At 46.8% G+C, this 15,082-nt stretch overlaps 1 protein-coding gene across 7 annotated transcripts in view; it reads right to left on the bottom strand.

Annotated features, from left to right (window-relative positions):
- Nucleotides 1-15,082, bottom strand: part of LOC112234832 (dynactin subunit 4-like) — a 32,012-nt gene that overhangs the window by 10,252 nt on the left and 6,678 nt on the right. For all 7 annotated transcript variants that reach the window (XM_042326133.1, XM_042326128.1, XM_042326129.1 and 4 more), the window contains one exon: nucleotides 7,150-7,262. In XM_042326133.1, coding sequence (XP_042182067.1) covers nucleotides 7,150-7,262 — 113 coding nt within the window. The remainder of the gene's footprint in view (nucleotides 1-7,149; nucleotides 7,263-15,082) is intronic.

Genomic DNA, 15,082 nt, shown 5'->3' with positions numbered 1-15,082 from the left:
CTCCCCATGTTGTCTCGTTAACTCCCTGCGTTATGAACTCCCCATGTTGTCTAGTTAACTCCCTGTGTGTGCGAGTTCATTAGAACGTGCGTTGAAGATGTCGTTCCCATAGCAACGATTAAAACATTCCCTAACCAGAAACCGTGGATTGATGGCAGCATTCGTGTGAAACTGAAGGCACGAACCACTGCTTTTAATCAGGGCAAGGTGTCTGGTAACATGACTGAATACAAACAGTGCAGCTATTCCCTCCGCAAGGCTATCAAACAAGCTAAGCGCCAGTACAGAGACAAAGTAGAATCTCAATTCAACGGCTCAGACACAAGAGGTATGTGGCAGGGTCTACAATCAATCACGGACTACAGGAAGAAACCCAGCCCAGTCACGGACCAGGATGTCTTGCTCCCAGGCAGACTAAATAACTTTTGCCCGCTTTGAGGACAATACAGTGCCACTGACACGGCCTGCAACGGAATCATGCGGTCTCTCCTTCACTGCAGCCGAAGTGAGTAAGACATTTAAACGTGTTAACCCTCGCAAGGCTGCAGGCCCAGACGGCATCCCCAGCCGCGCCTCAGAGCATGCGCAGACCAGCTGGCCGGTGTGTTTACGGACATATTCAACCAATCCCTATACCAGTCTGCTGTTCCCACATGCTTCAAGAGGGCCACCATTGTTCCTGTTCCCAAGAAAGCTAAGGTAACTGAGCTAAACGACTACCGTCCCGTAGCACTCACATCCGTCATCATGAAGTGCTTTGAGAGACTAGTCAAGGACCATATCACCTCCACCCTACCTGACACCCTTGACCCACTCCAATTTGCTTACCGCCCAAATAGGTCCACAGACGATGCAATCTCAACCACACTGCACACTGCCCTAACCCATCTGGACAAGAGGAATACCTATGTGAGAATGCTGTTCATCGACTACAGCTCGGCATTCAACACCATAGTACCCTCCAAGCTCGTCATCAAGCTCGAGACCCTGGGTCTCGACCCCGCCCCTGTGCAACTGGGTACTGGACTTCCTGACGGGCCGCCCCCAGGTGGTGAGGGTAGGCAACAACATCTCCTCCCCGCTGATCCTCAACACTGGGGCCCCACAAGGGTGCGTTCTGAGCCCCTCCTGTACTCCCTGTTCACCCACGACTGTGTGGCCATGCACGACTCCAACTCAATCATCAAGTTTGCGGACGACACAACAGTGGTAGGCTTGATTACCAACAACGACGAGACGGCCTACAGGGAGGAGGTGAGGGCCCTCGGAGTGTGGTGTCAGGAAAATAACCTCACACTCAACGTCAACAAAACTAAGGAGATGATTGTGGACTTCAGGAAACAGCAGAGGGAACACCCCCATCCACATCGATGGAACAGTAGTGGAGAGGGTAGCAAGTTTTAAGTTCCTCGGCATACACATCACAGACAAACTGAATTGGTCCACTCACACAGACAGCATCGTGAGGAAGGCGCAGCAGCGCCTCTTCAACCTCAGGAGGCTGAAGAAATTCGGCTTGTCACCAAAAGCACTCACAAACTTCTACAGATGCTCAATCGAGAGCATCCTGGCGGGCTGTATCACTGCCTGGTATGGCAACTGCACCGCCCTCAACCGTAAGGCTCTCCAGAGGGTAGTGAGGTCTGCACAACGCATCACCGGGGGCAAACTACCTGCCCTCCAGGACACCTACACCACCCGATGCTACAGGAAGGCCATAAAGATCATCAAGGACATCAACCACCCGAGCCACTGCCTGTTCACCCCGCTGTCATCCAGAAGGCGAGGTCAGTACAGGTGCATCAAAGCTGGGACCGAGAGACTGAAAAACAGCTTCTATCTCAAGGCCATCAGACTGTTAAACAGCCACCACTAACATTGAGTGGCTACTGCCAACACACTGTCAATGACACTGACTCTACTCCAGCCACTTTAATCATTGGAATTGATGGGAAATTATGTAAATATATCACTAGCCACTTTAAACAATGCTACCTTATATAATGTTACTTACCCTACATTGTTCATCTCATATGCATACGTTGATACTGTACTCTATATCATCGACTGCATCCTTATGTAATACATGTATCACTAGCCACTTTAACTATGCCACTTGGTTTACATACTTATCTCATATGTATATACTGTACTCGATATCATCTACTGTATCTTGCCTATGCTGCTCTGTACCATCACTCATTCATATATCCTTATGTACATATTCTTTATCCCCTTACACTGTGTATAAGACAGTAGTTTTTTTGGAATTGTTAGTTAGATTACTTGCTCGTTATTACTGCATTGTCGGAACTAGAAGCACAAGCATTTCGCTACACTCGCATTAACATCTGCTAACCATGTGTATGTGACAAATAAAATTTGATTTGATTTGATTTGAGTTAACTAGACAACACGGGAGTTCACAACACGGGAGTTAACTAGACAACATGGGGAGTTAACTAGACAACACGGGGAGTTAACGCAGGGAGTTAACTAGACAACACGTGGAGTTCACAACACAGGGAGTTAACTAGACAACATGGGGAGTTCATAACGCAGGGAGTTAACTAGACAACATGGGGAGTTCATAACGCAGGGAGTTACCTAGACAACATGGGGAGTTCATAACGCAGGGAGTTAACAAGACAACACGGGGAGTTAACTAGACAACACGGGGGGTTAACTAGACGACACAGGAGTTAACTAGACAACATGGGGAGTTCATAACGCATGGAGTTAACTAGACAACATGGGGAGTTAACTAGACAACATGGGGAGTTCATAACACAGGGAGTTAACTAGACAACATGGGGAGTTCATAACGCAGGGAGTTAACTAGACAACATGGGGAGTTCATAACGCAGGGAGTTAACTAGACAACATGGGGAGTTCATTACGCAGGGAGTTAACTAGACAACACGTGGAGTTCACAACACAGGGAGTTAACTAGACAACACGTGGAGTTCACAACACAGGGAGTTAACTAGACAACATGGGGAGTTCATAACGCAGGGAGTTAACTAGACAACATGGAGAGTTCACAACACAGGGAGTTAACTAGACAACATGGGGAGTTCATAACGCAGGGAGTTAACTAGACAACACGGGGAGTTCATAACGCAGGGAGTTAACTAGACAACACGGGAGTTAACTAGACAACACGGGAGTTAACTAGACAACATGGGGAGTTAACTAGACAACATGGGGAGTTCATAACGCAGGGAGTTAACTAGACAACACGGGAGTTAACTAGACAACACGGGAGTTAACTAGACAACATGGGGAGTTCATAACGCAGGGAGTTAACTAGACAACACGGGAGTTCATAACGCAGGGAGTTAACTAGACAACACGGGGAGTTAACTAGACAACACGGGGAGTTAACTAGACGACACGGGAGTTAACTAGACAACATGGGGAGTTCATAACGCAGGGAGTTAACTAGACAACACGGGAGTTCATAACGCAGGGAGTTAACTAGACAACATGGGGAGTTCATAACGCAGGGAGTTAACTAGACAACACGGGGAGTTAACTAGACAACACAGGGAGTTAACTAGACAACATGGGGAGTTAACTACATAACGCAGGGAGTTAACTAGACAACATGGGGAGTTCATAACGCAGGAGCTAACTAGACAACACAGGGAGTTAACTAGACAACACGGGGAGTTCATAATGCAGGGAGTTAACTAGACAACACGGGGGAGTTCATAACGCAGGGAGTTAACTAGACAACATGGGGAGTTCATAACGCAGGGAGTTAACTAGACAACATGGGGAGTTCACAACACAGGGAGTTAACTAGACAACATGGGGAGTTCATAACGCAGGGAGTTAACTAGACAACATCGGGAGTTCATAACGCAGGGAGTTAACTAGACAACACGGGGAGTTAACTAGACAACATGGGGAGTTCATAACGCAGGGAGTTAACTAGACAACATGGGGAGTTCATAACGCAGGGAGTTAACTAGACAACACGGGGAGTTAACTAGACAACATGGGGAGTTCATAACGCAGGGAGTTAACTAGACAACATGGGGAGTTCATAACGCAGGGAGTTAAGTAGACAACATGGGGAGTTCATAACACAGGGAGTTAACTAGACAACACGGGGAGTTAACTAGACAACATGGGGAGTTCATAACGCAGGGAGTTAACTAGACAACATGGGGAGTTCATAACGCAGGGAGTTAACTAGACAACACGGGGAGTTCATAACGCAGGGAGTTAACACAACACGGCAGATTGCAAAACAACCTAAGTTTACCAGATCTCTGAGATAACTGTAGACTTCAATATTATAACATAACTCTCAAGAAAAGTTGTGTATAAAGATAATAATTAATTGCTACATCCATGTTGGACTTATAAATTAATGAGATACACCCATTTATATTTTTCATGAATCAATGGGTCTTTCTCAGTCATTTAATAGTTAAGTGATTCATGAAAAATATAACTTATAAATAAGATATATTTTTTATGAATCACTTAAATGAATGTGATTATACCCATTGATTAATGAGGAATATAACTTATAAATAAGATATATTTTTTATGAATCACTTAAATGAATGTGATTATACCCATTGATTAATGAGGAATATAACTTGTAAATGAGATATATTTTTTTCATGAATCACTTAAATGAATGTGATTATACCCATTGATTAATAAGGAATATAACTTGTAAATGAGATATATTTTTTTCATGAATCACTTAAATGAATGCGATTATACCCATTGATTAATGAGGAATATAACTTGTAAATGAGATATATTTTTCATGAATCACTTAAATGAATGTGCTTATACCCATTGATTCATGAGGAATATAACTTGTAAATGAGATATATTTTTTTCATGAATCACTTAAATGAATGTGATTATACCCATTGATTAATGAGGAATACAACTTGTAAATGAGATATATTTTTTTCATGAATCACTTAAATGAATGTGATTATACCCATTGATTAATGAGGAATATAACTTGTAAATGAGATATATTTTTTCATGAATCACTTAAATGAATGTGATTATACCCATTGATTAATGAGGAATATAACTTATAAATAAGATATATTTTTTATGAATCACTTAAATGAATGTGATTATACCCATTGATTAATGAGGAATATAACTTGTAAATGAGATATATTTTTTTCATGAATCACTTAAATGAATGTGATTATACCCATTGATTAATAAGGAATATAACTTGTAAATGAGATATATTTTTTCATGAATCACTTAAATGAATGTGATTATACCCATTGATTAATGAGGAATATAACTTGTAAATGAGATATATTTTTTCATGAATCACTTAAATGAATGCGATTATACCCATTGATTAATGAGGAATATAACTTGTAAATGAGATATATTTTTTCATGAATCACTTAAATGAATGTGCTTATACCCATTGATTCATGAGGAATATAACTTGTAAATGAGATATATTTTTTCATGAATCACTTAAATGAATGTGATTATACCCATTGATTAATGAGGAATACAACTTGTAAATGAGATATATTTTTTCATGAATCACTTAAATGAATGTGATTATACCCATTGATTAATGAGGAATATAACTTGTAAATGAGATATATTTTTTCATGAATCACTTAAATGAATGTGCTTATACCCATTGATTCATGAGGAATATAACTTATAAATAAGATATATTTTTATGAATCACTTGTAAATGAGATTAAATGAATGTGATTATACCCATTGATTAATGAGGAATATAACTTGTAAATGAGATATATTTTTCATGAATCACTTAAATGAATGTGCTTATACCCATTGATTCATGAGGAATATAACTTGTAAATGAGATATATTTTTTCATGAATCACTTAAATGAATGCGATTATACCCATTGATTAATGAGGAATATAACTTGTAAATGAGATATATTTTTTCATGAATCACTTAACTGAATGTGATTATACCCATTGATTAATGAGGAATATAACTTATAAATAAGATATATTTTTCATGAATCACTTAAATGAATGTGATTATACCCATTGATTAATGAGGAATATAACTTATAAATAAGATATATTTTTTCATGAATCACTTAAATGAATGTGATTATACCCATTGATTAATGAGGAATATAACTTATAAATAAGATATATTTTTTCATGAATCACTTAAATGAATGTGATTATACCCATTGATTAATAAGGAATATAACTTGTAAATGAGATATATTTTTCATGAATCACTTAAATGAATGTGCTTATACCCATTGATTCATGAGGAATATAACTTGTAAATGAGATATATTTTTTTCATGAATCACTTAAATGAATGTGATTATACCCATTGATTAATAAGGAATATAACTTGTAAATGAGATATATTTTTTCATGAATCACTTAAATGAATGTGATTATACCCATTGATTAATGAGGAATATAACTTGTAAATGAGATATATTTTTTCATGAATCACTTAAATGAATGTGATTATACCCATTGATTAATAAGGAATATAACTTGTAAATGAGATATATTTTTTCATGAATCACTTAAATGAATGTGATTATACCCATTGATTCATGAGGAATATAACTTGTAAATGAGATTTTTTTTTATTAATCACTTAAATGTGATTATACCCATTGATTAATAAGGAATATAACTTGTAAATGAGATATATTTTTTCATGAATCACTTAAATGAATGTGATTATACCCATTGATTAATGAGGAATATAACTTGTAAATTAGATATATTTTTGTAAATGCCTCATGAGCTTCGTTCATCAATCTTTACCAATCACAAACTAAAATAGAACCTTGTTTTACAACAATGTTTGTAAAACTATGTAAATGCAAACACTGTACAGCCCTCATAACATGGTTAAAACTACAATGTTGATATCATGGATGGTCAGTCATTTCATCCATAGCTCTGTTATTTAATTTGAGACGGGTTACATTTCTCCAGTCCCTTCTCTTAGCTTTTTTAGCAAAACAGTGGTGGGGAGTATGTTTTGTTATCGTTTCAATGAAGGATTCTAGCTTTAAAAAAGTAGTGATCATTGTTTCCCTCGGGTAGGTTGATGGGTCTAGTGTAGGGTTAGTGGTTAGGCTTAGGGGTGGATATCTCTTACCCTCGGGTAGGTTGATTGGTCTGGTGTAGTAGTCTTCAGGCAGTGGTTCCACCTCGTCTAAGGCCTGGGCTGGCTCTATGTTAATCTCCTTTTGGTCTTCACCTTCCTTCAGACTGGAATAGCAGAAAGGGACAGACACAGTGAGGGCCACTATAGGGGACAGGGACAGACCATTATAGGAGACAGGGACAGACACAGTGAGGGCCACTATAGGAGACAGGGACAGACACAGTTGAGGACCATTATAGGAGACAGGGACAGACACAGTGAGGGCCACTATACGAGACAGGGACAGACACAGTGAGGGCCACTATAGGAGACAAGGACAGACACAGTGAGGGCCACTATAGGAGACAGGGACAGACACAGTGAGGGCCACTATAGGAGACAGGGACAGACACAGTTGAGGACCATTATAGGAGACAGGGACAGACACAGTTGAGGACCATTATAGGAGACAGGGACAGACACAGTGAGGGCCACTATAGGAGACAGGGACAGACACAGTGAGTGCCACTACAGGAGACAGGGACAGACCATTATAGGAGACAGGGCCAGACACAGTGAGGGCCACTATAGGAGACAGGGACAGACCACTATAGGAGACAGGGCCAGACACAGTGAGGGCCATCATAGGAGACAGGGACATACCATTATAGGAGACAGGGCCAGACACAGTGAGGGCCACTATAGGAGACAGGGACAGACACAGTGAGGGCCACTATAGGAGACAGGGACAGACACAGTGAGGGCCACTATAGGAGACAGGGACAGACACAGTGAGGGCCACTATAGGAGACAGGGACAGACACAGTGAGGGCCACTATAGGGGACAGGGACAGACCATTATAGGAGACAGGGACAGACACAGTGAGGGCCACTATAGGAGACAGGGACAGACACAGTTGAGGACCATTATAGGAGACAGGGACAGACACAGTGAGGGCCACTATACGAGACAGGGACAGACACAGTGAGGGCCACTATAGGAGACAGGGACAGACACAGTGAGGGCCACTATAGGAGACAGGGACAGACACAGTTGAGGACCATTATAGGAGACAGGGACAGACACAGTTGAGGACCATTATAGGAGACAGGGACAGACACAGTGAGGGCCACTATAGGAGACAGGGACAGACACAGTGAGTGCCACTACAGGAGACAGGGACAGACCATTATAGGAGACAGGGCCAGACACAGTGAGGGCCACTATAGGAGACAGGGACAGACCACTATAGGAAACAGGGCCAGACACAGTGAGGGCCATCATAGGAGACAGGGACATACCATTATAGGAGACAGGGCCAGACACAGTGAGGGCCACTATAGGAGACAGGGACAGACACAGTGAGGGCCACTATAGGAGACAGGGACAGACACAGTGAGGGCCACTATAGGAGACAGGGACAGACACAGTGAGGGCCACTATAGGAGACAGGGACAGACACAGTGAGGGCCACTATAGGAGACAGGGACAGACACAGTGAGGGCCACTATAGGAGACAGGGACAGACACAGTGAGGGCCATTATAGGAGACAGGGACAGACACAATGAGGGCCACTATAGGAGACAGGGACAGACACAGTTGAGGACCAGTATAGGAGACAGGGACAGACACAGTTGAGGACCATTATAGGAGACAGGGACAGACACAGTGAGGGCCACTATACGAGACAGGGACAGACACAGTGAGGGCCACTATAGGAGACAAGGACAGACACAGTGAGGGCCACTATAGGAGACAGGGCCAGACACAGTGAGGGCCACTATAGGAGACAGGGACAGACACAGTGAGGGCCATTATAGGAGACAGGGACAGACCATTATAGGAGACAGGGCCAGACACAGTGAGGGCCACTATAGGAGACAGGAACAGACACAGTGAGGGCCACTATAGGAGACAGGGCCAGACACAGTGAGGGCCACTATAGGAGACAGGGACAGACACAGTGAGGGCCATTATAGGAGACAGGGCGAGACACAGTGAGGGCCATTATAGGAGACAGGGCCAGACACAGTGAGGGCCACTATAGGAGACAGGGCCAGACACAGTGAGGACCATTATAGGAGACAGGGACAGACACAGTGAGGGCCACTATAGAAGACAGGGACAGACACAGTGAGGGCCACTATAGGAGACAGGGACAGACACAGTGAGGGCCATTATAGGAGACAGGGACAGACACAGTTGAGGACCAGTATAGGAGACAGGGACAGACCATTATAGGAGACAGGGCCAGACACAGTGAGGGCCACTATAGGAGACAGGGACAGACACAGTGAGGGCCACTATAGGAGACAGGGACAGACACAGTGAGGGCCATTATAGGAGACAGGGCCAGACACAGTGAGGGCCACTATAGGAGACAGGGACAGACACAGCGAGGACCATTATAGGAGACAGGGACAGACACAGCGAGGGCCACTATAGGAGACAGGGACAGACACAGTGAGGGCCACTATAGGAGACAGGGACAGACACAGTGAGGGCCACTATAGGAGACAGGGACAGACACAGTGAGGGCCACTATAGAAGACAGGGAAAGACACAGTGAGGGCCACTATAGGAGACAGGGACAGACACAGTGAGGGCCATTATAGGAGACAGGGACAGACACAGTTGAGGACCAGTATAGGAGACAGGGACAGACCATTATAGGAGACAGGGCCAGACACAGTGAGGGCCACTATAGGAGACAGGGACAGATACAGTGAGGGCCACTATAGGAGACAGGGACAGACACAGCGAGGACCACTATAGGAGACAGGGACAGACACAGTGAGGGCCACTATAGGAGTCAGGGACAGACACAGTGAGGGCCACTATAGGAGACAGGGACAGACACAGTGAGGGCCACTATAGGAGACAGGGACAGACACAGTCAGGGCCATTATAGGAGACAGGGACAGACACAGTGAGGGCCACTATAGGAGACAGGGACAGACAGAGTTGAGGACCAGTATAGGAGACAGGGACAGACACAGTGAGGGCCACTATAGGAGACAGGGACAGACACAGTGAGGGCGACTATAGGAGACAGGGACAGACACAGTTGAGGACCATTATAGGAGACAGGGACAGACACAGTGAGGGCCACTATACGAGACAGGGACAGACACAGTGAGGGCCACTATAGGAGACAGGGACAGACACAGTGAGGGCCACTATAGGAGACAGGGACAGACACAGTTGAGGACCATTATAGGAGACAGGGACAGACACAGTGAGGGCCACTATAGGAGACAGGGACAGACACAGTGAGGGCCACTATAGGAGACAGGGACAGACCATTATAGGAGACAGGGACAGACACAGTGAGGGCCACTATAGGAGACAGGGACAGACACAGTGAGGGCCATTATAGGAGACAGGGACAGACCATTATAGGAGACAGGGCCAGACACAGTGAGGGCCACTATAGGAGACAGGGACAGACACAGTGAGGGCCATTATAGGAGACAGGGCGAGACACAGTGAGGGCCATTATAGGAGACAGGGACAGACACAGTGAGGGCCACTATAGGAGACAGGGCCAGACACAGTGAGGACCATTATAGGAGACAGGGACAGACACAGTGAGGGCCACTATAGAAGACAGGGACAGACACAGTGAGGGCCACTATAGGAGACAGGGACAGACACAGTGAGGGCCATTATAGGAGACAGGGACAGACACAGTTGAGGACCAGTATAGGAGACAGGGACAGACCATTATAGGAGACAGGGCCAGACACAGTGAGGGCCACTATAGGAGACAGGGACAGACACAGTGAGGGCCATTATAGGAGACAGGGCCAGACACAGTGAGGGCCACTATAGGAGACAGGGACAGACACAGCGAGGACCATTATAGGAGACAGGGACAGACACAGCGAGGGCCACAAAAGGAGACAGGGACAGACACAGTGAGGGCCATTATAGGAGACAGGGCCAGACACAGTGAGGGCCACTATAGGAGACAGGGACAGACACAGTGAGGGCCACTATAGGAGACAGGGACAGACACAGTGAGGGCCACTATAGGAGACAGGGACAGACACAGTGAGGGCCACTATAGGAGACAGGGACAGACACAGTGAGGGCCACTATAGGAGACAGGGACAGACACAGTGAGGGCCACTATAGAAGACAGGGAAAGACACAGTGAGGGCCACTATAGGAGACAGGGACAGACCATTATAGGAGACAGGGCCAGACACAGTGAGGGCCACTATAGGAGACAGGGACAGATACAGTGAGGGCCACTATAGGAGACAGGGACAGACACAGCGAGGACCACTATAGGAGACAGGGACAGACACAGTGAGGGCCACTATAGGAGACAGGGACAGACACAGTGAGGGCCAGTATAGGAGACAGGGACAGACCATTATAGGAGACAGGGACAGACACAGTGAGGGCCATTATATGAGACAGGGACAGACCATTATAGGAGACAGGGCCAGACACAGTGAGGGCCACTATAGGAGACAGGGACAGACACAGTGAGGGCCACTATAGGAGACAGGGACAGACACAGTGAGGGCCACTATAGGAGACAGGGACAGACACAGTGAGGGCCACTATAGGAGACAGGGACAGACACAGTCAGGGCCATTATAGGAGACAGGGACAGACACAGTGAGGGCCACTATAGGAGACAGGGACAGACAGAGTTGAGGACCAGTATAGGAGACAGGGACAGACACAGTGAGGGCCACTATAGGAGACAGGGACAGACACAGTGAGGGCGACTATAGGAGACAGGGACAGACACAGTTGAGGACCATTATAGGAGACAGGGACAGACACAGTGAGGGCCACTATACGAGACAGGGACAGACACAGTGAGGGCCACTATAGGAGACAGGGACAGACACAGTGAGGGCCACTATAGGAGACAGGGACAGACACAGTTGAGGACCATTATAGGAGACAGGGACAGACACAGTGAGGGCCACTATAGGAGACAGGGACAGACACAGTGAGGGCCACTATAGGAGACAGGGACAGACCATTATAGGAGACAGGGACAGACACAGTGAGGGCCACTATAGGAGACAGGGACAGACACAGTGAGGGCCATTATAGGAGACAGGGACAGACCATTATAGGAGACAGGGCCAGACACAGTGAGGGCCACTATAGGAGACAGGGACAGACACAGTGAGGGCCATTATAGGAGACAGGGCGAGACACAGTGAGGGCCATTATAGGAGACAGGGCCAGACACAGTGAGGGCCACTATAGGAGACAGGGCCAGACACAGTGAGGACCATTATAGGAGACAGGGACAGACACAGTGAGGGCCACTATAGAAGACAGGGACAGACACAGTGAGGGCCACTATAGGAGACAGGGACAGACACAGTGAGGGCCATTATAGGAGACAGGGACAGACACAGTTGAGGACCAGTATAGGAGACAGGGACAGACCATTATAGGAGACAGGGCCAGACACAGTGAGGGCCACTATAGGAGACAGGGACAGACACAGTGAGGGCCATTATAGGAGACAGGGCCAGACACAGTGAGGGCCACTATAGGAGACAGGGACAGACACAGTGAGGGCCACTATAGGAGACAGGGACAGACACAGTGAGGGCCACTATAGGAGACAGGGACAGACAGTTGAGGACCATTATAGGAGACAGGGACAGACACAGTTGAGGACCACTATAGGAGACAGGGACAGACACAGTGAGGGCCACTATAGGAGACAGGGACAGACACAGTGAGGGCCACTATAGGAGACAGGGACAGACACAGTTGAGGACCATTATAGGAGACAGGGACAGACACAGTGAGGGCCACTATACGAGACAGGGACAGACACAGTGAGGGCCACTATAGGAGACAAGGACAGACACAGTGAGGGCCACTATAGGAGACAGGGACAGGCACAGTGAGGGCCACTATAGGAGACAGGGACAGACACAGTTGAGGACCATTATAGGAGACAGGGACAGACACAGTGAGGGCCACTATAGGAGACAGGGACAGACACAGTGAGGGCCACTATAGGAGACAGGGACAGACCATTATAGGAGACAGGGACAGACACAGTGAGGGCCACTATAGGAGACAGGGACAGACCATTATAGGAGACAGGGCCAGACACAGTGAGGGCCACTATAGGAGACAGGGCCAGACACAGTGAGGGCCACTATAGGAGACAGGGACAGACACAGTGAGGGCCATTATAGGAGACAGGGCGAGACACAGTGAGGGCCACTATAGGAGACAGGGACAGACACAGTGAGGGCCACTATAGGAGACAGGGACAGACACAGTGAGGGCCATTATAGGAGACAGGGACAGACACAGTGAGGGCCACTATAGAAGACAGGGACAGACACAGTGAGGGCCATTATAGGAGACAGGGACAGACCATTATAGGAGACAGGGCCAGACACAGTGAGGGCCACTATAGGAGACAGGGACAGACACAGTGAGGGCCACTATAGGAGACAGGGACAGACACAGCGAGGACCACTATAGGAGACAGGGACAGACACAGTGAGGGCCACTATAGGAGACAGGGACAGACACAGCGAGGACCATTATAGGAGACAGGGACAGACACAGCGAGGGCCACTATAGGAGACAGGGACAGACACAGTGAGGGCCACTATAGGAGACAGGGACAGACACAGTGAGGGCCACTATAGGAGACAGGGACAGACACAGTGAGGGCCACTATAGGAGACAGGGACAGACACAGTGAGGGCCACTATAGGAGACAGGGACAGACCATTATAGGAGACAGGGACAGACACAGTGAGGGCCACTATAGGAGACAGGGACAGACCACTATAGGAGACAGGGACAGACACAGTGAGGGCCATTATAGGAGACAGGGACAGACCATTATAGGAGACAGGGCCAGACACAGTGAGGGCCACTATAGGAGACAGGGACAGACACAGTGAGGGCCACTATAGGAGACAGGGACAGACACAGTGAGGGCCACTATAGGAGACAGGGACAGACACAGTGAGGGCCACTATAGGAGACAAGGACAGACACAGTGAGGGCCACTATAGGAGACAGGGACAGACACAGTGAGGGCCACTATAGGAGACAGGGACAGACACAGTGAGGGCCATTATAGGAGACAGGGACAGACACAGTGAGGGCCACTATAGGAGACAGGGACAGACACAGTTGAGGACCAGTATAGGAGACAGGGACAGACACAGTGAGGGCCATTATAGGAGACAGGGACAGACCATTATAGGAGACAGGGCCAGACACAGTGAGGGCCACTATAGGAGACAAGGACAGACACAGTGAGGGCCACTATAGGAGACAGGGACAGACACAGTGAGGGCCACTATAGGAGACAGGGACAGACACAGTGAGGGCCATTATAGGAGACAGGGACAGACACAGTGAGGGCCACTATAGGAGACAGGGACAGACACAGTTGAGGACCAGTATAGGAGACCTCTGTGTCTGTCCCTGTCTCCTATAGTGGTCTGTCCCTGTCTCCTATAATGGCCCTCACTGTGTCTGTCCCTGTCTCCTATACTGGTCCTCAACTGTGTCTGTCCCTGTCTCCTATAGTGGCCCTCACTGTGTCTGTCCCTGTCTCCTATAATGGCCCTCACTGTGTCTGTCCCTGTCTCCTATAGTGGCCCTCACTGTGTCTGTCCCCTGTCTCCTATGAGTGGCCCTCACTGTGTCTGTCCCTGTCTCCTATAGTGGCCCTCACTCACTGCCTGTCTGCCTATATGGCTCCTCACTGTGGTCCCTGTCTCCTATAGTGGCCCTCACTGTGTCTGTGACAGGGACAGGGACAGACCATTATAGGAGACAGGGACAGACACAGTGAGGGCCACTATAGGAGACAGGGACAGACACAGTGAGGGCCACTATAGACAGGGACAGACACAGTGAGGGCCACTATAGGAGACAGGGACAGACACAGTGAGGGCCACTATAGG

Source organism: Oncorhynchus tshawytscha, linkage group LG08 (genome assembly GCF_018296145.1).
Source record: "Oncorhynchus tshawytscha isolate Ot180627B linkage group LG08, Otsh_v2.0, whole genome shotgun sequence".
Lineage (NCBI taxonomy): Eukaryota > Metazoa > Chordata > Actinopteri > Salmoniformes > Salmonidae > Oncorhynchus > Oncorhynchus tshawytscha.
Note: the sequence above shows the minus strand (reverse complement) of the source record. Positions and strands in the feature narration are given on the sequence as shown.